We start from the raw sequence: 26,019 nt of genomic DNA, 5'->3' as shown, positions 1-26,019 counted from the left end.
GGAAGCTTTGGGTTTGATTGGTAATAAATTAACATGAGAAAGTGGACGAATAAGGTGCGCCACGCGCTCTGAACAGCGTTGATCAGAGCTGGTTTTTATCGGAGTCAGCTGATAATTTACATTTTCATTATAGAGCCTGGAGTGTGCCTAAGTGTGGAAAAGATCTCTAAAGTCAACTCCACTGAGCATGTGTCCATGTTGTCACTAGAGGGCGTCACTGATTTATTCTAAACTTAGTCTTTCGTTATTGGCTGTAGAGACTTTTACGACGGTTCTTTGTTGCATTAAATGCCACCTAATCTCACAACATTGGAGCTGGACGATTTTATTAATCTATTATTAATTGTATGTATTAGCCTATTTTATATAAAATTATTAGTTTTTACGCTTGAAAATTTCACACACAGGCCTGAATGCACACACTTGCACACCTCCTGGTCTCATTTCAAAGGTCAGAGGCACATTTTTTGCAGGGGATGCTGGTGTGGACGGGTTGATCCACTGATCGCAGGTATTGTGGCTGGAGGAGGAAGCAAGGGCCGCAGAGAAGTAATCATCGGTCCGGTACTAAAACATTATTTATTCACTGTAAATATCTGTTGAGGCAGCATTTTTTTTTTTTTTTTTTGAAGTATGTGCATGGAGTGAAAGTTTTTTTTTCTCGTGATTTCATCCATCAGCAGCATCGTGCGCGTCGGTGCGCCTCACTGACCCACAGTCGTCTCATCTCTGTCGGATCATGTGGATTATTTGGGCGTTTATTCTGGCAGCGGCGTGTCCTGATAGGTGCTGGGGATGTCAGCTGCCCCGCGACTGGAGACCGCAGACAGAAGCGTGCCGTGCCGAGCTAGCGGAGATCATAGTCTTTGCCAAGGTGTTGGCACTGCACAAGGAGTCTTATAATGTGTATAACGACCTGCCGTCCGACACTGAGCTGCTTTTCTCTGCCGAGATTGAGCTGCTGTGCGACCAGGCGTGGGGCAGCATGCTGGAGGTCCCCGCCGGCTCCAGGTTCAATGTCACCGGCATGGGCTACTTCACCTGCTTCTCCTACAGTGTCACCAAAAACAACAACTACTACTTCTTTCTAAGGTGAGAAGACAGGATATCCCATAGTGTATTGTTCGAATCAGTCATGAAAAATATTTATTGTCACAGATGCATTTATTTTTATTGTATAATGATTAGAGAGACTTTATGAATCAATAGAGTTAGGTCTACATAAAATAAACTTTTTTTATGACTCATTTCCAAACAAATAAACCTGTTTAGTTAGGGTATACACTTTATCTCATATATGTATGCCCTCATATAAATACTAGCACCCTATCAAGGTAATGTTTCTGAAAATTTATATTTGTTATGGGCTGGAAATATTAAAAGATTGTCAAAGTGACTGTTGCTCAGAGAGGACATGCATTACCCACTTTTCCAGATTTTTCTGTTTGAGCTAAAAGATAAAGCTTGAAAAATGTTGCATAAATGTCTTTGGATGCTTAAAAAGCATGGCAAAACGTTAATGATCTGATAATAACCGATTGTGAAAGAAAACTGCATAGCTATTCTATATTTCAATTTCTATAAACGTGTGAAACAGTGGGGTAAGTAATCCTATGCATGTGATGTAAAGTCTATCCGGAAAACTGGTTCTTTTAAGAAATTATATTGCAAAAAATGTTGGGGCTTTGTTGCCATTATTCAATAGTGACAGTAACAGTTGAAAGGATGCATAAAATAGGAGGAGCCAGAGGGGGAATGATACTGAATTGAACGCTAGTCCTCCAGTACATCTCTCAGTAATATATTTTCTAAGTATGAAAAAGTATAACATCCATGGATTTAACCTCACCTCCTCATGGCCTGTCTCTCCAATGAAGACCAGAAAGTCTTCAGACCTGTGCACAGAGCTCTTACAAAAAGAAGTAAGGACTCTCGGAGGATTCAATCAATCGTTGGCCAATAAGGAAACATTCAGCAGTCAAAAGCAGAGGATTGGCACTATCCACACATATTCTTTTAATCAGCATCTGTCCATGTGGTACCATATTGATTTCAGGCTAATAATATATTTAATAACCTGCCAAACGTTCCACTCAGATTTCAAAAAAGTATGAGGCAGGTTCATTCTTAAATGTCTGTGTTGGACAGAAACAACACTGTTACTCAGGAAACGTCTATTGCATTCCAGCCAGTGTAATTACAGAGCCAGACATTTCCCAACAGCTTGAAGGTAAACCCAGTCGGTATAGGACCACCTTTTGTCTTGCTGAAACACACAAGTTTGCTGCTCGATCAAGGGAACGTGTGCTGACAGGCCTTACGGATATATTTTGTCTCATACAGATGAAGAGTTAGATATTCAGAGGGGGCACTGAAAACCATTCCTGAAGTTTAAAGTTTGGCTGTCCCACATGAGGGTCTGCAGCAGAGCCAACTACTATAGTATTCTTTATAGCATATGTTACACATCATATGCACATAATCACTCTCACATTGTGTGATTGTGTATGTCTGATGACGGCTAAAAGCCTTTTAAGATGATTTCACTGGTTTTAGTTCATTACACCTCCAGGGATGACATTGCTGCCGCATGTGTTGTGATGGCGAAAACATCCGGACCTTATACCCATAATAAGCCTGGCGACCACCATCGGAAACTCCCTGAAGCTAAAGTCACAACAGAGTTGCGTTTAAGTGCAGACCTGATGATAATTAGGAAGCAATGATTGCTCCAGTAAACCAAAGCAGTGATTTTTGTTGCCAGTGTTTCCCAGGGATATAATGGAGGGATCAACTCCCCAAGAATGCTCATGCACATTTTCCTTTGCAGCATACTTTAGCCCACTTTCCAGCTACCAGTCCACCATATGGACCAAAGTACGGTGGTGGACTGGTAGCTGGAGAGGTGCCAGTTCACCTCCTGGGCACTGCCAAGGTGCTCTTGAGCAAAGCACTGAACCCCCAACGAGGCACCTACCCATCGACAGCTGCAGCCCCATCACTCTGACATCTCTCCATGGGTGCATGTATAGGTACTGAGCATGTGTGTGTGTTTCAGGCCTGTGTGTAATGTGTTCTAACAACAGAGTCAAAACATTGTAATTTCCCTTGCGGGATTAATAAATTATAAATGATTATTATTATTATTATTATTATTATTATTATTATTATTATTATTATTATTATTATTATTATTATGTCGATCTATAGGAAACAAAACATAGTTCAGATGGGTAATAAATAATGTCCAACTTGCCGTTTTTGCACCTAAAGTTTTGAACGGATTAAGAAAACATGATACAATATGCTAATTAGTGAGCTTTATAGGTGCTGCTGGGTGTTTTTTGTTACCTTTGGGATGCTTTGGCTAGCTAGACCCTGTTTCCAGTCTTTATGATAAACTAACGGTCTGCTGGTTTTTGCTTCATATTCAGAAAATCAAATAAGATTTCCCAAAACTGTCGGAACTTTTCCTTCAATTTTTTTATTAAGCTCCTGGTATTAAACCTTGTATAGCTGTATCACTATTCAGAGTAAATGTCAACTTTCATGAAAATTGAAAAATAATGAGCTCCATGGCATTCTCGCAAACATTAGACTCCCCGTCATAAACCTAAAACAGACCTGTATAGAGTTTCAAAGGAGTGTTGTTGTGGCAGCTCTGCAACACTGAGTCCCTGACACGTGTATGAGCAAGCCAAAACTACAAAGTTCTCATCGCAGTCTCCAGTAGATGTCTATTTCCTGTTATAGAAGAACAACAGTTATCTCAGACCAAAATAGTCTTTCCAATCCATCATGAGTATAATCTCCCAGGACAGGACAAATCAGAGCCTAGCATGGAGAACCAAGGATGTCCCTCAGGACCTTTAAATAAAACAGATTGGCTGTTCTGCTTGAGCCATTAGTTCTCTGTAAAGAAATGATGTCTACTACTTCTACTACAAGGTTTTTAATATGTTAGTGCATTGGTGCTGCAGTGTAACATATATAATACATTATACAAAGGGACTTTATGTCACTATTGTTGTGCTCAGTTTATTTTTTGTGTTATGTTTGGTTATGTTTCCATCATTCAAGACAAGTTCTTTGGATCCACAATTCCTTCTGACCCCCTGGTCACTGTGCTTACACCTTACATTTGACCTCTTCTGTTGAAAGCAAAACATCAGCTTTCTTTGTGCTCTTTCAATACCCCCAACCCTCCTCCACACACACACACACACACACACACACACACACACACACACACACACACACACACACACACACACACACACACACACACACACACACACACACACACACACACACACACACACAAACACACACAAACACACACACAGTCTCTGATCGGGACAACCAAACTTTTGTTGTCCCTCGAGGGATACGAGATGGAATCCAGATGTATGGGAACACGCTGCTTCAAGACTTCCTTCCCTCACACACTTCACATCGTAGGAGAAGATATGAAACATGCACAGTAAATCCATTTGGCTTGTAGTTTGCTGGCTTGACTCATCCACATAGTGCTTGAATTTGCATAAGACAAAGCTCAGCAAACAACTATGCAGAGTTGATTTTTGTTACTATTTATAGGATGAATAGGAAAAACCCTGTCTGTTTGCTTTAATTTAAAATCCTGATGACATGAAGAATAAGTATTGCATATTCTTGTTGTTTATGACTTCCGGTTGTGTGCATGTGCATCTAGTTCTGTTTTTACACATGCACAATTAAACGTTAATTTTTTGGCGTATCAATACAATCGTTTCCTTTTCTGCCATGCAGGATGGATGAGAACTACAACATTATGCCTCATGGAGTGAACTTCCAGGACCCCATCTTCCCCGACACTGCAGATAACCACCGCATGTTTGCCAGTCTTTTCCAATTTGCCAACTGCACGTCTGGTACCCATGTTCACAGTTACGCCCCGGAGTGGGAGGCTCAGGAAGATAGCCGGGTACGTAGTCAATCAGAACCACCACCATTCCATGGTTCCTAGCGTTGTTTGCCTCTTTTGAAGTGCCTTTCTCACACTCAGTTAATGATAAGTTGATTATGTTGTTATGTATTTATAATGGCTACACAAATGGTTTGGGAAAAAGACTGGAGTGAGCCACAATAGCCCAAAGTACTGTGTTGCACACATAAAATGATTCAATATTACATCCTGTTGTTTTCAAAGGAATAAAACGAAGAAACTGGCAAGTGAGATATGTTCTTAATGCATGGGAAACCAAACACACATTTCCTGAGGTTTGGGCTACACAAAGAACTCACTATGTTTAAAGGAAAAATCTTCTTTAAGAAATATTGTTTTTGCCAGCTTTTTGGCAAACCATTTTGTTGTTTAATTGAGTATTTTCTTATGCCCAAAGACAACAGCTCTAATGTAGAAGTGACATCATGTGGAGACATGTCCAGTGCAACTGCAATGGTCTTTGATGGCTCAAAAAACACAAAAGTCAGGTTTGTGTGTCAGTCCCTCAGAATGAAGTACCAAGTGCTATTTTATGCAGATATGCACAATTTGTACTTGTCTACATTTGTAGACTAGCACACAAGTGTAGCCACAAGCAGTGTTGTAGTACTCGAGACCGGTCTAGGTCTCAAGACCACTTCTTGAAGGTCTCGGTTGCATCTCTGAATCGACCACATTTTTACTCGGTCTTGTCTCGGTCTCGGATAAAGAGGACTCAGGATTTTACTTCAAGACCGGTTAAATTGCCTGTGTATCGTCTGATTTATGTATGATCTAACATCATTATTGTGCTTGGATGTAAAACGTCCTGCTTCAAATGAAACCAATAACTTGACTCATTTCTAGTTGTGCAATGTAACGCTAACCGACACCATTGGGACCATCTATATTTTTTATCTGCACTTAGTAAGGAAGCATAAAGAAAGGTAAGCTAAGTGTAAGTGATGCTAGCAAAGCTAGCTAGCTAATGTTTTCAATCGGCCTCTGTACCAAAACTCTTCAGAAATCTGAAGACCTGGTCTCGGTTTAGGAATACAACACTGGCCACAAGTTATGATGAGTATTGAGTAAAAACAGACCACTTTTGTTTTTGAAAAACCAACTGCCTTTGTATGTTGCATGCAACAATGTCATGTCCATCCTCAACACTTTTTGACGGGCGAGAAGTCATTCAAAACCTTTCTTTTTAGTAAACTCTGTGTACACAAACAATGTTCTCAATGCTCAAGTTCATTTGTAGAGCCCCTGGTGATACTAGGTTGCATTTTGGCGAGAGTTACGCTTTAATGAGTCAGAAAATAGCTCCTGGATTACACAGGACAATGCAGATTGATGAGTGTGTGAGAGTATCTAAAGGTCACTACTCTTTCTAATGCTTATGACAAAATGACTTAAATCAATATGCTTCAGCTTCAGTATTTAATTGATGAAAGCTCATTAACCTAAACACATTTGGCAAACGCTAACACCTGGTGCTCCCTGACACTGTAGGTTTCCTGAATCTTGTCCCAGAACCCATGTGTCAGTATATAAATGGTTTACAGTCAATCACCACTGCTTTATCCCCTTTAATGATTCTAAACATTTGGCCTAATCTACCTGATTTAGGTCAGTCTTCTTCTGTTTCCAATCATTTGCTGACTACTCATAAAAGCACAAATCCACCATGGATAAAAGAGAATGAAAACGTGGTTTGTATTTCCATTAACAGCAAACTTTTGGGTCAAGCCGTGACTGTAATTATAGAGCAACATTTAGATATAAATGCTGCTTGCTTACATCATTCTCATGATTAGATTTCCTCCTAGCAAAATAAAAACAGACTTTGTTTTTACTGGTACTGCGCAACTATTGTTTGGACAACTAACTAAAATCACATCAGAACAGATCATGATATCACATAATCCAATGTCAAAGTTAATCAGATGGCATGATGTCATTTTCAGATTTACAGTAACACCAAACAGTATCAGCAATAAAAACATTATTTTAAGCAGTTTCCCACAGTTTTGTGGTCCCAACACTAATGCAGAAATATTAGCTTTGAACGGCTGCAAACACTGCCCTGACTTGATGGCTGGATACAAAGGAAGATTTCAGCTTCAGTTAACGTGGTCCAACTAAAATTTGTCTGTTTTTTCTCAGATGTCAAGCATGCCTCCTCTGAGATGGAAAATAACACATAGAGAAGGCTTCGGTCTTGCTTAGAATATAAACCCTTTTGTTTTGTCCATGTTACAGTTAGGTTTGGATGACATCAGAGTGGATACAATCCTGCTGGGTACCGAGGGTGTGCCCCATGGATCCATTTTGGAGCTGTCAAAGACTGGGGATCTTGAGTTTGAGAGGCGCCGGGAGGCTCTAACGAAAGCGCTATGTAACAAAGTTGCATTGTGGGAAATGTAGGAATCAGTGTTTTGGGAACTTGAACCATACTTTGCTGTGTTTGATTGACAAATTGTCTCTATGCCAGTGGTATGATTTTACAATATACCTGATTTCTGATTCAGCCATTAAGAAATAACAATTCTGTTTTTATACACGGCTCTTAATGACATTAGATTAGTAGTGCAAATTAAACAAAATGTATGTTGATTTTTGGATACAAAGGTATAGATGCATTTCTCCTTTCACACTCTTTAATACTCATATCAATTATCTTGGCATCTGACATGATGGCAAATTTACAAAGAATGCATATTAGATCTTGTTGCTAAACTGTGACAGAAGCTTTACTTTTTTGTACAAAAAAACAAAACAATGCTTCGCCATGAGTTGTAGGAAGCATTATGGCGATATGATTCATGGATATGCGACTGTGTCTATTCATAAGATTTCAAAGATTCTTGGTCACATCAGTCTATTCGACACAAATGCATGGGGAAATGGGGTCCAGGTTGAAAAAAACAGTAGTTACCCTTTAAGGACTCTGTCTGTTGTAATTAGCTTCTTGATTAAGCTCTATCCCAGACATGTGGTATAAGAAAGTGTTTATTATTACCCTTACATTGCACGGGTATAATACAACAGTACCTCCTGTTTTGAGTGTCACATTGATAAAACACAAAAGCTTATCAGGAGCAAAATATGTCTTCAACCAGGTTTTTTATTGTATGTCTGTGTTTAAGTCTCAGCTCCAGACTTTTTCAAATGCAATTGCCTAAGTATTTGTCCACACTGCTAACCTGACGAGCCAGATGGTTTGTTAATACAGAACCATCGGAGAAGCCGTCATTGGAAACTGAAAAAAGGCAGGGACTTTCAAAAAAATACCTGGCAGGTGATTGAATGTACCTTCTGTCTATCACGTCGGCCATTGTTGTTTTGAACGAACCGTCGCGGCCGTCACACACACCTAAACCACGCCCGTAGCTGCCAGTAGCTCCTCACCGGATGCTGATTGGGTTGGTAAGCTGGAAATTCAGATACAAATACATTACTTGAAGCCGGAAAATATGGATTTTCGTGTGATATGTGATCCTGTGATTCTAGCTGGATCGCATTGACCGGGTAGACATGATAACAGCTGATTAAACATGATAAAGTGCCCTCTAGGGTGGCCTTCAAGTGGAGAAAACATGATGAAGAGCCCTCTAGGGTGGCCTTAAAATTGAGAAAACAGGATGCAGTGTTGTATAGGCTGTCCTACATGGTAAAAATACTTTCTGCACAATGGTGGCCCACTACATGCAGCTGTTCCCTTTTGCCCCTCAGACAGCCTGAGTCCGCCACTGCCCCATGCTTTACATAACTTGATTGTTCTGCTCCTGAACTTCATCTTTTGCATTATAATGTTTCATACCCCTTTCAAATCCCTTATGGGACATAAGTAAGAGCACATGGAAAAAATCCACAGATAATATTGCAGAGAGTAATGCACTAACCAGTGATGTGGGCCGGCAGCCAGCAGCACATTTTTAACATTTCCTCAAAACCCTCAGCGGTTGTTATCTGATGGCAGGGAATATACATCAATGTTTCATGCTGGCCCCATGTGGAAGCATTAGGATCTATGGAGGAAATCCACACTCAGGCAGACAAGCATGCAGCGAGAGGCAGCTGGAGCTAATTCTTTCACCTAGGAAAAGGTCCGGGCCTTTGGATTGTCTGTTGCAGGTTCACAGGCATGTTGGGTTTCATCTCTTGTTGGTGTCTCGCTGAAACAGGCAGGGCATGTTGTGTAACCAATTTTCCTCCCTCAGAGACATCTTGGTCCCTAGACCTAGAGCAACACTGTTTGTTGTCTTTGGCTTATTTTAATTGGCTGGTAAATGAAGATCATACAGTACATGGCAACTCTTAAAGTGAATTGAATAAACCGGGTATAACCTAAAATAAGACTTAATTACCGTAATTCCTTGACTTTATTTCGCCTTCCCTTCTTTACTTTTAGGCTACAAGCAGCCAAAAAAACACTTTTTTGTCTCACTCATACATAAACAGTGAAATATGCTGAAAGACTTACTAGCTGTGGGCTCTGGTTGTCAGCCCAGAGAGCATGCCAGAAGTGTTCTCTCATGTGCAAAGGAAATCCAGTATCAAAAACACGTGCTACGTCATAAATGTAAAAAAAAACATACTAAATATGACATATAGTATTTTGTATGAGCAGTTATGGGATGAAACTCTGTATATGATTTCATTCAAAAGGGAGAGGGAGATGAAAATCTGTTGGGAATCTTGCAAAATATATGCTGATGCTGGCCTCCATCATGCAAGTAATGTAAAGTATTTAATCAATATGTGACAGTTCAGTATTTAAATGGGTCACAGTTAGTCACGTTTGCCTGCAGTACACTTAATCACATGCTCCTCACGCTTTTCCTGATATTTCAAATGTATTTGATCTTCACAGTTGTTGTGCTCTGCGGTGCAGAAGGCTCTGTTTGAGGAAGAGGAGAGGGTCTGGACTCTCTCCCAGAAGGTGCGCTCCCTGGAGAAAGCCAACGACCACCTGAGGGAAAAGGTGAAGACCATGAAACGTCTGCTACGCCAGGCCCAACGAGAAACAACAAAGGAGCAGCAGATCCTTAGCCTCAAACAGCTCTACGAGTCAAAGACGGCCCAAACTCACCCCGATCAGGACACAACCCAGGACCAGAGGAACCAGCCGCTAAAAAAAGCCCTCTCCAGGAAGCTAAAAAACTAGAGTACAAACAGTGGCAATTGTAATTGCATTACATTCTCCATGTCTTTACATCCTTATCCATATACTAAGTACTCTGTGTGTGTGCGTGTGTGTGTGTGTGTGTGTGCGTGTGTGCATGTGTGTGTGTGTGTGTGAGTGTGTGTTTGTGTGTGTGTGTGGGGGGGGGAGGGCAGGGCTTGAGATATTTTGTGTCCCCAGATGAACTAAAAGTGAAGGATTAACTGCCTCTGAGATAAATGATTTAAATAGTTTCACGGGAGTAAGACCTCTTCATCTAAATCTCCTTACCTCTTATTTCACCCAATTAGTCCAATATGATATTTCTGTCTGAATAACTGTTGCCCCCCCCCCCCCAACTTTTACCTTTGTCTTTTATTAGTTTAATTCAGAGGCAGCACAAACATTTTCGAATCATCGGACAGAGCTCTGAGCTGGCGGATGCACTGTTGAACAATAGGAGGACAATGTTAAAGCATTGAAAATTGAATATGTCGTTTCTTTCTGTGCTGGACACATTATGCATTGTATAAATATTAGAATTAGTTTCTTACATCAGGAATTCTATCATCAAAATGCTCCAGATCAACCATCTTTTATCGGTCCACTCTTAGACAAGGTGATATGAACACGTCTCGTCTTTCTCATAAAGCTCTGACTGTGTATGTGAGCGTATAGTTACAGAGAAGCAGCTGTGTCAAAGTTTAAAGACCTAACATTATGTCACATCATACTTTTCTTTGCCTGCATTTCATTTACTTGCATAATTTATACCCAAGAAACTATCCCAAAGTGTATGATTCACATTGTATTGAATGAAAGTGTATTTTTGGTATTTGAAAACAGAGTGCTGAGCACTCATTAAATCCAGCCAGTGAGCCTGGCGTGGTACAGGATTGGCTTTTTCTGTGTCAGAAATGAAAGTTTTGCATTTATTATAATTTCTGTATTTGCTTCTATTGTGATTTCGCTTCCTCTAAACTATAAACATATGGTTTGCTTTCCCAATAGCATAATGTGTGTAACACATGTATTTTAGTTTTTCTTCTTTTCATAAATAAATGGACTTTTACCAAACTTCCTATGTGGTCCTTTTTAGTTGTCACAGTCCTCATAATATGCTGTACTGTATGTTACTTTTATTGGGTGGAATTTGATAGAAATGAACTATTTTAATATGAAAGTAATACATCCACAGATTAGATCCTCCTTGAGTCATCATAACAACTACATCTACAAAGCATTCAGCATATAAATCAAACAATAAAAACCAATACTGTGAAAATTTGTTTCCTGTGCTTAACCACAATCCCTCTTTTGTAGTTGCAATCTAGAAATGCAGATTGTAGTCTTGGTGTTCATGATTGTATTTTAATTTGCCTCATTGACTTTTCAAGACCTGTCCAATCAGCTACAGTCTAAAGCAACAATTTAAACCAGTTTCTGGTGCAACAACAACAGTAAAAAAAAAAATCTCTCTTTTCATCCGCAACACACTTTCAAATAAATGTGTCTAGCCAAACACCAGAACAAAGTAACAAACTCAAGTAAAGTTTCTAACCTCAATTGAAACGCTTCCTGCTTTCGATATATTCAAGTCAGACATGATAAATGCTTTTCGGTATGCACAACGTGTTTGGTGTGATTTAGTGCGAATAAATCAAAGGTTTTCAAAGAATTGGTGCAAGTTTTAAAGCAACATCAATTTCTCAAGCTGTTGTCCAGTGTTTGGTCTGGTGCACTTTTAGAGGGAGCACAGAACCATTCGAGACGTAAAATCATCTTGGCAGATGACATTTTCAACACAATTTCGAGGAGAGCTGAACCAAATTTCTTCCATATGGTGGCGTCGCATGAACCGAGGGAGCAAGAGGCAGGGTTTGCATGGCAAGAGGAGAAACACAAAAATGGACACATTTCAAATATGTTTTACTGTATGTCAGGAACTCTCTCGCAGTATCGTTCTGCAGTAAAGCTGGACACGAAGCGGACATTTACAAGCTTTCCCTCTTACGCATTATTTGAACCTCCTTAGCAAAGAAGTAGTTACTTTAGGTCCTTGAGAAGATGCACCTTCCCAGTATTTGTTTGTGGTGCTAAACCAAAGTGTATCAAGTTCCAACGTTGAATACCCAAAGGTGATTAGGTAGCACACACACAGATCTCCAGGACAAAGTTGACTAATCTTAAATTCAGCAATTTATTCTGGCCTTGTCAAACAAAAATAAATTGGTGAAACTGAGATTAGTCCCAAAGAGAGAAAGTGTTGCAGAGAACAGCACCTTTTATTGTCTCCTCGTTAGCTCTTTGTTCTCCCCGTGAAACCTTTGCATCAGACTACCTTGCCTGCAGCCAACTGTCAAAATCCCATGGACCCGGGCCAAAGATGATATACACACACTGCTTTCTCAACATAAACCACCATGCACAGCCAAGCTGCAAAACAGATGTCAGGCAATACGACGGCACAGTGGTGGTCCCTTCCAGAGGACCTGCTATCTGTGGATATGGTTTATTTTATCTAGCCTGGTTATATGTTTTCAAATGCTGTTACTTTCTCTGGCTGCTCTGGTTTCAATTTTTCTTGTTTTGTATTGATAAGCCTCATCTGATTGGTTAATACAGTATATGTTTTTTTTCTTCTTTTTTACCCCCCTTTTGGTTCAATTTTTGTCAAGCAGCTACACTTAAGTCTTTCACTCTGTCTGTCATTCATCACTCCGCATAAAGAAATCCACCAGAGAGGTTTCTAACTTTGAGCTCTCTGACCTGCCATTGGCTCCATTATTTCTGGAGCTAATAACTTGGGTCTGCACTTGGAGAGCCGGTGTTTCCTTTTAAGAAAAGAACATCAGCTCTTTGTGTTTTAAATTAGTCAACCCTGTTACATTAAACTCTACAGCCATGCTGTGGCTCTCTGAGGCAACACAGTGGTGCTTTGAGCTAAATACTAACATAGCGAAGAGTTCATGATTCTGCTTCTTTCTTTTTTTCCGATTATCAATGTTAAATCGTTTTTTTTTTAGTCAAAATCATAAATGTTTGTACAGATCCTAAGGCAATCTATCTAACACAGACTGGACCAAAGGTATGGATAAAAAAGGGAGACATTAACAACACCAGAATATGCTATTCATATCAAACTTTCTAGGGAATTTGATATTATGTTGCACCCAAGTGCAAGTCAGCGAAACCTTTAATGTCTGTCAGTTTGTGCCTTCCTCACAACTCTGTCATTCAGTTTTGAGTGAACATTACCCAGCACCTCTGTGAATGTGGATTCGATTTGAGTGGAAACGCTCCTCCATCATCTCTTCACACTTGACCAGCCGTATACTCTGGCGAAGAGGAGGTCATTTTTCACTGTTGCCTGTCCATGTCAGTTTCAATAAGGATGACGGATGTGTGTGTGTGTGTGTGTTTGTGTGTGTGTTTGTGTGTGTGTGTGTGTGTGTGTGTATTTGCCCTCAGAGACCGCTGCTGTTCCAGTCAAACTAAACTCACAGTATCGTGCTTTTAGCCTCAGCACTGTAATCTCAATCTTGAGACACCAGAGAGGGAAATGCGGGATTTTGTGGAGCCAAAAAGAGTGAGCACAGTAATTGGCTTTAAGGCTACAATAATGACCGTAACACCGGATACAATTCCACAGCCCAGAAATGGCAGACAAAAAGACCATGGCTCACACTTTGAATTATTTTTTTTCACTCTTTTTTCAACAATTTGTCATGTCTGCAGTTCCTGACTAAAGAATATGACACAAACTTTATTTCAGGCTGGAAATCACCTCAGGAGTACTTAGTGTGTATGCATTTAGTTAAATTATTCTGTCATAAAGGTAAATGCTGTTTTTACCTTCACGAACAACCTACTTCTTCCCCTTCCTCATCTTCCTCTTCCCCTCCCCCCTTTCTTTCTTTCTTTCTTTCATCCTCCATCCTTCACTTGACGAAGTCCGCAAGACAAGCAGGAGGAATTTGACCTCATGTGTTTGTTGTTAGCGCTGCCAAGCGGGTTTCTTTATATCTGATGGTTAGACTCTGGGACGTTAGGTTTATAGTTGCTGTATTTTCCAACCTGAATGTTTACAGCGGTTCTGAGTGATTGTTCAACATTTGAGGCTTTTTTTTAATTTATTTTTTTATTCTAGCCTGCATGTGAAGTATTTGCATAGTTTCCAGAGAAGAGTATCATACAGTAGGGTTGTTTGTGACTCCACCAGTTGGTGATTGATGTTACTAGTTTGATAAACACTGAGGTGTTGGATGCATCTCAGATGTCAGTTGGTCAGTGCTACAGATCTGATCATTAGTATCATAGGCTGAATCAAAGCAGATGGTGATGAGGTTCAGAGGTGGAGCTGATTGGGAGACCAGAAGAGTCTGAGCATCAGATTGAAAGAGAGAAAGTCTGTGTGACAGAAGTGGAGCATGATGGATCGTGCAGTGTGGTGATGAAGCTCGACGGCTTATATTTATTTATTATTTATTTTATTTACCTTTTTTTTAATCAGGAAGAGACTCATTGAGATTAAAAAAAAAATCTCTTTTTCAAGAGTGTCCTGGCCAAGACAAGCAGTAGAATAACCACATATACACACAAACACAATATACACAAAAACACTAAAAACATAAAACAACTGAAACAGCAAATCCCTCAGAGTCAACCACAATCCTAAACACATCAGGCAAAACATCTGCAGCCAGATGTGGCTGCCTCCAAGTCAATCAGCATCCTCTTAAAAGCGACCAATGAGACCAGCTCATTAAGTTTTCATGGATTTCTGTAACTTGTTCCATGTAGAGGGAACAGCAAACTTAAAGGCATTTTTCCCCATTTCAGTTCTAACCTTTGGAACAGACAGAAGGATATACCGTTTATACCGATATAGGTCAGAAGGTAGGATGGAAGTAGACCTAAAATAGCCTTGTATATGAAAATATGCCAGTGTTGAAGTCTCCTTGTTTATAGAGAAGGCCATCCAACACGTTCATACAGTTCACAATGGTGAGTAAGGGCTTTAAAACCAGTGATGACCCTCAGAGCTCCATGGTATCCAGTGCATGTACACTTATGGCGTTATTCCATTACATGGTACCTGCTCGACTCACTTTGTACTTGCCTTTTTTTGGTTTTCCATTATAAAAAAAAAGTCCCTGGTACCTGCCAACAGGTACTTTTTCAGTATCACCTCCGTCGAGGTTCCAAGCATAGACAGTAAAAGAAATGGACCCCCGTTGAAAGACTCTATTTGTCCATTGTTTATTTCTAAAGAAATACGACAATGTATAAAAGGCTCCATTACCTTGTATCTCATGTTCTCCGTAGTAGACGTTTTTGTAAAAATAGGCTAACGATCGTGTCATAACCACACGACTTACTGTCGCATAGTAATTAGCTGTTTAAGTTGAATTACTAATGTTAACTAGCATTTTAGTTAGCAATAATTAGCCTGTGCCTATGTTATCTCCTTACATATACCTACACTCTCCGTCTCTGCAAGATTGGGAATGATTGAGATTTCTCTTGGCACAGCTACCAGAAGACTTCCAACTTTCAGACACGTTGCTCACGTCACATCTACGTCGTTTCTCTCAGTTGGAGGCTGCACAGTAACGCTCAGCGCTCACCGGAAAAGTGCTTCTAATATCCTTCACTGGTCGCGATATTTTTTTCCCCACTATGGCCATGCCAAGACCCGCCCTTCAATAGCTACTATTGGCCAGGCGTCCATGCTTACGCAAGGCAATGTAACCTGATTTGTACAGGTCCTATCCCCTGACCAATCGGTAAAAAAAAAAAAAAACTATCCTAACCTTAAACAAACAAAATAAAAACAAAACAAAAAAAAAAAATTGTTTGTGGGGGGGTTGTTTTTTTCTTTTTTTTGGTTTTTTTTTTTTTTTTCCCCCTCCCCCCCCCCCCAACAAAGTTGTTTTTTTTTTTTTTTTTCTCCCCCTGGGTAAATATGCAATGGAAAAAGGAGGACGGGGCAACGTGGCCGAGTCGAGCCGAGCCGAGCCGAGCCGAGCCGAGCTGCTACTAGCAGTGGTATAAGCGCCATTATAGAGAGATTAGAGATAGACCCATTGTAAAGGGTTACAGAATATCTGTCAAATGTAAATCTGTATTGTGAAAAAGGTGTAATTATCATTATTGTTGTTGGTATTCAAAAAAATAAAAGTGTTTTGAAATCGATCAACTCCCTTTGATACGAGTCACTGGGCATGTTGCAGCCGATCAATCAGCAGCACTCTATTTTGCATCGTGGTACAAACCCATGCTGTAAAATCAGCCTGAGCATATTATATGAACATGCATTACTGCCTGAGAAAAGGTTTCAGAAAGCACCGGCCTGCAGTCTGCACATGCACAGTGTGCGAGCGTGTTTTTGCATGTCAAGGATTGGTGGATGGGGCTTCAGTAAGTCAATCAAAAATGTCTTTCCTCAAGCTGGTTTTGTTGAGAATAGGAACTACGAACCTGGATCAGAATTTGTTTAGTTGTAAAACTGAAAAGAACTGCTGTTATTTCTACCTCCCAGTTTAAATAAAGGGTGTAGGGGCCAATACATTAATTGTAATTTCTAGGGGTTTACTATGTAAATAAGAATATAAATCAGTGGAAATGAAGAAACAAAGCTGCTGTGTTGGACTGACCTGAACAGAGTGAATTAATGAATGAATGAATGAAACTGAGTTATCAGGGAGTCGTTCACATAGATATTTGCCACATTTCTGTGTTGACATCATAGTGACTTCGACCCCCAATGTGACCTCAGACAACTCATAATTCCACTCTGCATCCTGTCGGATGTCTGCTTTGATCCATTGCCCCCACAAAATCTGTCAAATCCCATTCTAGATGTGCTAAGGTGTGGAAACAACACTCTTTCAGGATTTTCCTCTGTATATATCCTGCTCTTTTCATGTTTTCTTCATGACAGTGTGTTTCCTTTTCATCTGCCGTGGTCGGGGACTTTGTCGTCTGACGGACAGAGTCGAGGTAAACTCCCAGCACAGGCCAGTATCGCGTGTATTACTTGTGCAAGTAACATGGATGTCAAGTTTCTGCTGACTTTGACCCTAATTGCAGGCTGAATTTTCCCAAAAGTGGAAAATTAGTGGCTCTCCTCATACTGCCAGATACTCTCCATCCTGTTTATTATTACCTACTGCGGTTTGCACATGCCATGTCATGCAGGACTTTTGAGGGTCTGCAACTGTGGGGTCAGAATTCAGTCCATGTTTCTCACAAAAAGAGATCCCTGACCATCTTTTTGGACTTAAAACAAACTTTGAAGAACTAGCCTTTGAAACATTGTAGCAAAACACTTTCACATAGTCTCCCCCACTCAGATCAGCTACAATGAGTCATTCACAGCGAGTGAATTGTTCAAAAACTGCGCGTCACTCATCTCCAGGGCCCGGAAAGGAGGGTGATCTCACTGTGTAGTTAAGTCTCTTTCCCTCTGCTGTGCTCCAGCACCTCAGGGACTTTGACATGCTCAAACTCAAACAACCTGGTTTCACTCCGAAAACAATATGAGGCCAAAGGACCAAGGAGAAATGGAACTGGAAAATCTTTTTACATTAATGATTTGTGTCTGTTTTTCCATGTTTTGGTCCAAAGAAAATATTTGGCCAAGATGCTCTCAGCTATCTGACATTGCATCCAAAACAAATGCAGAACTGAGATATAAGAAAATATCTGTCATTAGGTGTGTGTTTGTTTGTGTGTGTGTGTCTGTGTGTGTCTATATTTATTTGGTATTTTGTTCATAAAGCCACTCTAAATCTATCCAAACAACTATTTGTTAGTAAAGCTCTCAGGCTGCATGCCGCGGTGTGTGTGTGTGTGTGTGTTTGTTTGTGTGTGTGTGTGTGTGTGTGTGTGTGTGTGTGTGTGTGTGTGTGTGTGTGTGTGTTGACATGTTCGACACAGTCTGTAAGACGTGTGTGTTAGTTTGAGTGTGAATTTAGTCTTGTTCAAAGCAGAAGAAAATCAAAGCTGAATAAAAATGATTAATTGATTTGTATCCTAATTAGCTCCTCACTCCTTACCAACATGTCATATGGCGTTATACAATATTTGTGCAGTATCTGCATGATGAGATTAAACTTTGGATGTCCTCTTGTGTCATATGAAAATAAACAGCATATCAGACTACACATGGCGTGTCATTGAATTTGTTGTTACCTCCACCAAGGAGGTTACGTTCATTTGTTTATTTGTCTTTTTGTTTGATTAAATTTGCTGTTGAGTTCCACCATGGGCCAAGAAAGAAGTGATTTGATTTTGATGCAGATGCTTTATGAATAAATGGCCAAGTAAAAATAATAATCATATGAATGGCAGAGTTTTCTATTCCCTCAAATATTTCTTTTCCCAAAAGACCTCATAGAGGAAGACCAGTCTAGTACAGATTATTTATATATTTTTTTGATTATTTTTGGGGCATTTTAGGCTTTTATTTCCGGGACAGCTTAGACTTGAAAGGGGAGAGAGAGGGGGAATGACATGCAGCAAAGGGCCGCAGGTCGGAGCTGTCACTAAAGCGGCTGCGTCGAGGACTAAGCCGCTTTATATGGGTGCGCGCTCTACCAGGTGAGCTACCCAGATGTCCCAGTCGAGTACAGATTTAACATATTCTACTTTGACTAAAAAAGAATGGAAAAAGAGTGAAAAGCTCAACTAGTGAAATTTCTCCACACCTATGACAGCACAAATGTTGAAGGACAACATGCATAATAGGCACATAAACCTCCTGAGAGCACTGACAGACAGATGCACAATAGGTTCCTGCTGACAGACAGGAAGGCAGAGTGTGTGCTCACTCTTTCGCTGTGCACACAACACATTTGATTATTAAACCTTACCTCAACACTTTGACATAAGGTGAAACCTTGAATAGTCAGTCAATCAATCAATTTTATTTAATGAAGGTTTATTAAGAGTTTTTTTTATTTGATTTGACTATTTCCCCAAATATGCCCTTATAAACTCACATACAGCTTGACCTACACCATCTTATCAGTTATCTTCATAATTATTGGAGTATACATTTGTGCCAGGTACAGTAGGTCACCTTGGATGGGAGTAACAAGAGTTCATGGACCTGTGAGACAGCAGTGCTCCTCAGAAAGCCACTGAGGCCAACAGTGCTTTAGTTTTCAGAATTGTTAGCAATGTTGGTCTGTCGGTTGGTCCACCACTTTGGTCCAGACAGTATCATCTCTTCAACTACTGGAGGGATTGACATGGAATTTTGTAAATACATTTATGGTGCCCAGAAGATGAATCCCCTGACTTTTCTTGACAAGCTGCACCATTAAGTTGACATTGTGGTTTTAAGTAAAACGTCTTGAAAACCGACTTTGGCAATCCCCTGACTTTTCATCTAGCGCCATCATCAGGTCAAAATTCTAACTTGTCGGGGCAACCTCTAGCTCGCCCAGTAAGAACGTTTGCCCCATGTTGGCTGAGTCCTGCAGCGGTGCAGCGTTTGAGTCCGACCTGCTGCCCTTTGCTGCGTGTCATCCCCCATCTCTCTCCTACTTTCATGTCTATCCACTTTCAAAAATAAAGGGAAAACCCCCCAAAAATAATCTTAAAAAAAAAATTCTAACTTGTCCAATACTTTAGTTTATGACTAAAAACCTGCTAAACTAAGGACATTCCCATCAGCATGATGTGTACTGTTTAGTGCTACTTAGTAAATGTTAGCATGCTAACACACTGAACTAATATGGTGGACATAACAAACATTATACCGATACTTCAGCATGTTAGCATTGGCATTGTGAACATGTTAGCATGCATGCAAGTTGGCAAATAAACAGTAGCTCATTACAAGCTCAAACTTCTCATACAGCTCAACTGTATACTGCAGTCATATTGAGCGTATGCTAGCAATTTTGTGCCTTGTTCATTTCATAGCAGCCTATTCATGATGATTCTCGTCACTATAGGAATTTGCTTACAGTGGTCGTTTGAAAAAGGTTTTAATTGCTGACACCGCTCAGATAAATCCACTATGCAAATGATGAAGTTGTGAGTAATACCAGTGTTGTTCACTTTTGGCTTGTTTCTGTATCAAGTCTCTATTTCACATTCCATGCAAGCATGGACAACAGCACTCCAGATTCAGGATGGGAGGAGGATGCACACAATCTTCATCAATGTGCTGATGCGTTCATACTGTAGGGGAAATTAAACCCAGGCATAAAGTTATGTGTGTTAGCTTATTAAAAAAATGTCTTCTGGACCCATCCTTGATTTAGTTGTACTGTTTTACACAGTGCCAAGTTTCACCCATGGCCATTATGCTTAATTTTTTCCACTCTTCCACATCTAACCACCGCCTGCATCTTTCAGCACTCTCTACCTTGTGATCCATGCAATTTATCTCCCATTATTTTGAACCATTCCCTTGTTTCTGGTTTGACCGCGTAATTTTTACTCTGTCTGCTGTCTCCTGAATGAGGTCGACCACCAGACTCATGCTCTCGCTTGGTTCTCTGTCTCCTCCAGCGCAAACGATCCAGAGAGCCAAACCACAAGCCTCAATTACCCAGCATTCCTCGGAGAGGACGAGAGAGGCCTCATGTAGCAGACTATGAAATTAACATTCATGACAAACCTTTCAACCCACAAAACTATTTCATGAGAGCAACAGTTGCAGAATTTCCCCATTGAGAAAAGTATCACTTCTATTGTATTATTATTATTATTGTTATTATTATTATAACTTTTCTTACAGGTTTCTCGTTTCTGACAAGGATGAAGGATGAGACAAGGATCCTGACAAGGATGAGAGTAACTTTTAAAGAAATCTGACACGATACGTTTATACCCTACAAGTTAAAACTACATTTGGTCAAAATGTAGACATTTATTTTACCATACTACATGTTATTATGCCATATAAATATATAATTTCAGAGAAAACAGCATGTTTAATGCGCAGTTGCAATAGTCAACTACACAGCTTAGCAAGTAAAAGCTAGCTAGGAGCTAGCCACAGCTAGCATTGGCTAAAGATAAAGCCACTGACCTTTCCCCACTAGCTGTCTCCTCCTGTAATTGAATACATTTTGGTAACTAACGTCTTGGTAATTTAGTGTATTATCCTACATAAATAAGGCAGCAGCAAAATCCAGTCAAGACTAGAAACTGCTAAATTAGTCCTGCTAACCGGGTAACTAGCCTAGCTTAGTAGAGTAGAAGTTTAGCTGCTAACTCAGCTTTTGACTCAAGTGACATTCACAATTTGGTGTGGTTAAATCACTTGTATTTTAAATGTATTATTGCTCATTCATTAATTAGATTTGTTTAAAAGTAATAATATTAAATGGAAAGCTGGAAGGACAACTTTCGTTGGTTGAAAGTTGCTAACGTTTTTGTAAAGGTCATTATTACTTTTTGTTGTAAAATAATAAATAAATAAGATAAGATAAGGCATAACGACGGACATGCCATCCTATATATCTGTCAGGGCAGTATTGGTTGCATTATTTCCTGCTTAAGTGCAAAATAATACATTTGCTTAAAATAATTGTTTTCCAGAAATAAGTCCTGTGATTAAACGTTTTGGCATATTGTTAAAGATATATGGGACATGAAATATAAGCTTACAAAATGTCTTTTTATCTTTTACAAATGTAGTCAGACAGATTCATAATGCATAGCAGGGAATTTAATGTGCATTTCACTCACAAATCTGTTTCAAGCACAAGTCACTGGCTTTCACACTGAGCAGTAATCACTTTTCAACAACCCATGATGCACTGCATCTATGTATACTTATTTTTACAGTCTATGGTGTATACAGCGCACTGTAGCCCAAAACAGCATTTCTTAAAAGGCAACATATTTATTTAACAATGTTATCACACATTGGTCATTCTCTACAAGTGGTTAATGAGCGATCAAAGGAGAAACCTTCACACAAATCATTGAATTCTTTCTGGCTGATGCATTGTAAACTCCAGGAACGAAATGTATGTAGGCCTACAGTATGTCATATCACTCCTGCTATTTTCCTGCCAAGGTGGTTGAGTGGTGAGGTAATGGGATACTACTTGGTTATGTATTTCATCGTCATTTGTTTCATTGCACTGGAATGTAAAAATATTTAGTTTCCAGGTTCGTTGCCTCAGCAAAGAACAGCACAAGAACAAACATCCAGAGATTTCTCTGTTAGGTTTGGTGGTTCAATGCTCACTCACAGTGCTCAATTATAACAAAGTGAATTTAACAAAATTCTTTTACTTCTCTAATATATCTTTAGATTTTTTCCTACAAATAAGTTTTTCATTTAGGGTTTTTGGGAATCATTTTTGAGCACTTTTAGGATTAAGTGTGCTAATTCAAAGTATGTAAAAAACTTTGTACAGTATATTAATACATTAAAATGAATCATTAGTAGGCAGATTACAGGAGCTAAATAGGACTACAGGAGATTTATGACTGAATGTTTGTGGCTATATGTCAAATTAGCGGAGTTGTTTTTATTATCAGAAGATTAATTGTGATATTGTCAGTCTGCCAACATGACAAGACTGAGGACAACAACCGCCACCATGCCTCAGCTTTCCTCTGCTTGTTAGGGTCTTTCTCTGTCACAGTAATTCATGAAGTACGAACAATTCACACTGAAAATCACAGAAATTAAAAAATCTTTTATCTACGCTTTACAGTTTGGAGTCACCACACTACAACGCCTATCCAATTAGGAACGCAGAATAAAGCTCAAAGACTTTGAAGCAGCACATTGAACTTGAAGAGAATTTTTAACTTGCTAAAAGAGTAAAACCTCTGACAAAATCTCTCCTTTTAAAAGCACTCATCTCATGGCATCTGTTACATTATCACAAGAAGTGTACATACTACTCATTGTTGATCATGGGATTTGACAAATTCTAAGCTACATCATGCTAATCACATCAGTACCGAATGTGTATATGGTTGTATCAGAGAGAAAAAGAAACGGTTAAAAAGAAAATGTGATCCTGTTAAGGACAGGACAATGAAATCAGAGGATGGATGAAGCTATGGTCGGTGCAAGATCTCAGCATCACTTTCACTGCCTTAGTGGAGATCTGTGAGCCATCTAGGGCAGTCCAAAATGAATTACAGAGGATTCAAACAAATGTGCATTAAGCTCCTCTACATCTTACAGTCTGAGCACCATTCTCCTCTAAAGAATTTACATTGTAAAAGAGCAAACCCTGCTATAAGTTTGTCTGTTTAAAAAAAAAAAAAAAGAGGTGAATGAATGGAAAATGAATACAGAGTTTGTACCCTTCATGCACACACAACCATAAAAAACACCGGTGGATGTGCAGCATAGATGAAGCGAGTCAATCTGATGCATATTCACATTTTTTAATCCAGGTTTCCTTTCTAAACAGGCTGCATGTTGAGGACATGAGTCTGTAAAATAATGTAAAAAGAAAAGGATAGGAATGAGGGTACGATTACAGTACATGGTGACAGATGCATATCATATTTTGGTTGCAGTCTTTTTTGTTTTTTTGCATTCACACAACATACTTAATCCTACTAAATCAGCCTAGTCTCAAGTATGGCTAAGCACACTGATCAATGCCTTTTCTGGTTTGCAAATGCTGTTTCTTTCATAAAAGTTACTATAGGATTTGTGTTGAAATACATCAACACAGTTCCTTTATATGTGTTGATGTATTTGAGAGAGCTGGCAATATACTAATAATAATTCTGAAAAAACATGTGTTTGACGGATTCTTTTTGAAAATAATCCTGATTAAGCTCTCCAGAAAGGCTTTAACAATATTATTGTTTCATATTGTAATGATGACTGCATTTTAAAGTTTAAAATGTGATACATACAAAATATGGAGTGACTGAAAGAGTCTATGCTTTGACAAAACATTTCAGAAGCTACCTGAAAATAAACTCATCATACTGTATATCCTAAAGGCACCTTAGACAAGATATATCCCTGTGCTCAAGTGGTTAAAGAGGTTGGGGTTGAAAAAAGAGAAGGGAGAAGCCTAACCGCTGCATGGAAACACTATATCGCCACAAGGAAGGCTACATAGTCCATATATGGAGTTTTCATTGCATAAACTATTCTTACTGATTGTCTGAAAGCATGACTTAAAGACATAGAATGCAGATCAGAAAAAATTACAAGATTTGACTCAATTTCATTTCAAATACTGCAACGCATCAAAATGCTCTATTCCTTAGCAACTTTGCACGCAACACTCCATCATTTGCATTGTACTGTGATACTGCATTTCTGCAACAGGGTATATCTCTTAAGATAACAAAACATGCATGGGGAAACGCTCTCCTCATCATGCAGATATTGTCTCTGGATTTACACTCCACAGTAGGAGGTTAAAAAGACAACACAAATATATATTTATATATATATATATGTATAAAACAATAAACAAAAACAAACAAACAAAGAGACAGACTGAACCAAAAATGAGTAAAAACAGTGTTCAACGAGCTCTGTCCTGCTTCAGCAAAAAACAATCCCCCCTGACATGCTGGTGGAGGAGGTTATCTTCCCCTCCTTCCTTTGTATCCTCTCCCCATTTTAACTCATCCCAAACTACCACCCCAGTCTGTAAAAGTAATCCTCCGGTGCATCATCATCATCATCAAGTCTCCCTACTCCTCCTTTCATCCCATTTTAGGTCTTCCGTCTCAGCCTGGACAGACTTGCTCCCCCTGCAGGCGAGAGGTTGGAATGACGCTGTATTCCTAACCAGATAAGGGGGGAGATGGTACCTCCCGTTCCACCGAGGGGGTAAAATTTGGAAAGTCACTGGGATTGATTAGGCAAGTAAGTGGAGCAGGTGCAGGGATCACACCCTGCTGGTTGGGTGGCAGCGGTAGGTGCAGTTGGACAGGGGGTCAGCTCCGCCGTCGAGGTTCTGGGAGCATCCTCCCTCGCAACAAGCATCTGAGAGAGAAAGAGGACATACTATCGGTACTGTACCTGTTTGTCATTAAAGCCAATACATATGTTACACTAGAAATGACAACAGCTGCAGTCCATATTCACGGATGTATTTTAGGGGTGTGAATCTTCACTGGTCTCACGATTCAATTTGATTACGATTATCCTGCAACAATTCGAATCGATAACACGATGCATGTCCCCCTCCTCAATATTATTATATATTGCAAATTCAAGTCAGATATAGATGAACTCCCCTTTTTATTGTATCTGCTCTTAAAAAAAAAAAAAAGACACTTCCTGATTGGAGCAGAGTCTGAACACAGCAGACAACATACAAAAGGCAAAAAAAAAAAAAAAAAAGCGTCCGGAAAATCAACAAATTACATCAGTAGCCAATAGTCGATTATGGTCGGTCACTGCATCGATGCAGAATCTTCCACATCCGCATCGCGATGCATTGATGCAATGATTCATTTCAACGCCCCTAATGTATTTGCAGTGTGTGTGTGTGTGTGTGTGTGTGTGTGTGTGTGTGTGTGTGTGTGTGTGTGTGTGTGTGTGTAGGTGGTACCTGCTCCTTCCTCAAGCAGATGAGTTTGGCACGGACTGGCCAGGGGCGGGTTGGGTCCCTCGTGGCTGGTGCCCAGCTGGAGACGCCTCATGTGACGGACCACTGCTGTGGCGTTGAATGCTTGCTGCAGAGGAAAAGACACAAATGCAATATAACCCAGAAAACTGTAGAATCTCATTCATCTGAAACTGAAAGACCAACCTCGACACGGACAGCTGCCTAAAGCAGTGGTTCCGGACATTTTTTTCAGAAGAGGGTGCACGTCTGTGAGTTGTAACCAGTTTATTTAAAGAGTGTTTCATATTAGTAGTTTTTAGAGGCCCCCGAGAGTTAAACTGTGCATAGTATGA

The 26,019-nt window shown here is 39.8% G+C and overlaps 2 protein-coding genes across 6 annotated transcripts in view; one reads left to right on the top strand and one right to left on the bottom strand.

Moving 5' to 3' along the window:
• The first annotated feature begins 284 nt into the window (after nt 1-284).
• On the top strand, nt 285-11,213 carry ccdc3b (coiled-coil domain containing 3b). Of its 4 annotated transcripts, none has more exons than XM_039796300.1 (4): nt 285-549; nt 681-1,092; nt 4,792-4,966; nt 9,843-11,213. In XM_039796300.1, exons 2-4 carry the CDS (start codon nt 740-742, stop codon nt 10,134-10,136), a joined length of 822 nt encoding a protein of 273 aa, XP_039652234.1. In that variant the 5' UTR covers nt 285-549; nt 681-739; the 3' UTR covers nt 10,137-11,213. The 4 variants fall into 4 exon arrangements, with proteins under 4 accessions (XP_039652234.1, XP_039652233.1, XP_039652232.1 ...); XM_039796299.1 differs by having other exon boundaries at nt 285-564; nt 684-1,092; XM_039796298.1 differs by having other exon boundaries at nt 285-564.
• Nucleotides 11,214-21,809: 10,596 nt separating this feature from the next.
• The window catches only part of camk1b (calcium/calmodulin-dependent protein kinase Ib), a 44,998-nt gene continuing 40,788 nt past the window's right edge, over nt 21,810-26,019 (bottom strand). For both annotated transcript variants that reach the window (XM_039797962.1, XM_039797961.1), the window contains 2 exons: nt 25,670-25,793; nt 21,810-25,098 (listed from right to left, as the gene is read on the bottom strand). In XM_039797962.1, the coding sequence (XP_039653896.1) occupies nt 25,001-25,098; nt 25,670-25,793 (222 nt within the window). In that variant the 3' untranslated portion in view covers nt 21,810-25,000. The remainder of the gene's footprint in view (nt 25,099-25,669; nt 25,794-26,019) is intronic.

Source organism: Perca fluviatilis, chromosome 4 (assembly GCF_010015445.1).
Source record: "Perca fluviatilis chromosome 4, GENO_Pfluv_1.0, whole genome shotgun sequence".
Lineage (NCBI taxonomy): Eukaryota > Metazoa > Chordata > Actinopteri > Perciformes > Percidae > Perca > Perca fluviatilis.
The sequence above is the reverse complement of the archived record's forward strand: the minus strand, read 5'-3'. Positions and strand labels throughout refer to the sequence as shown.

What these genes read in the sequence shown, in the direction of transcription:
- ccdc3b (XM_039796300.1), top strand. Translation starts at nt 740, where the DNA reads ATGTGGATTATTTGGGCGTTTATTCTGGCAGCGGCGTGTCCTGATAGG. An exon ending in AACTACTACTTCTTTCTAAG is followed by an intron (nt 1,093 to 4,791) that starts GTGAGAAGACAG and finishes TCTGCCATGCAG; the next exon opens with GATGGATGAGAACTACAACA. An exon ending in AGGCTCAGGAAGATAGCCGG is followed by an intron (nt 4,967 to 9,842) that starts GTACGTAGTCAA and finishes TGATCTTCACAG; the next exon opens with TTGTTGTGCTCTGCGGTGCA.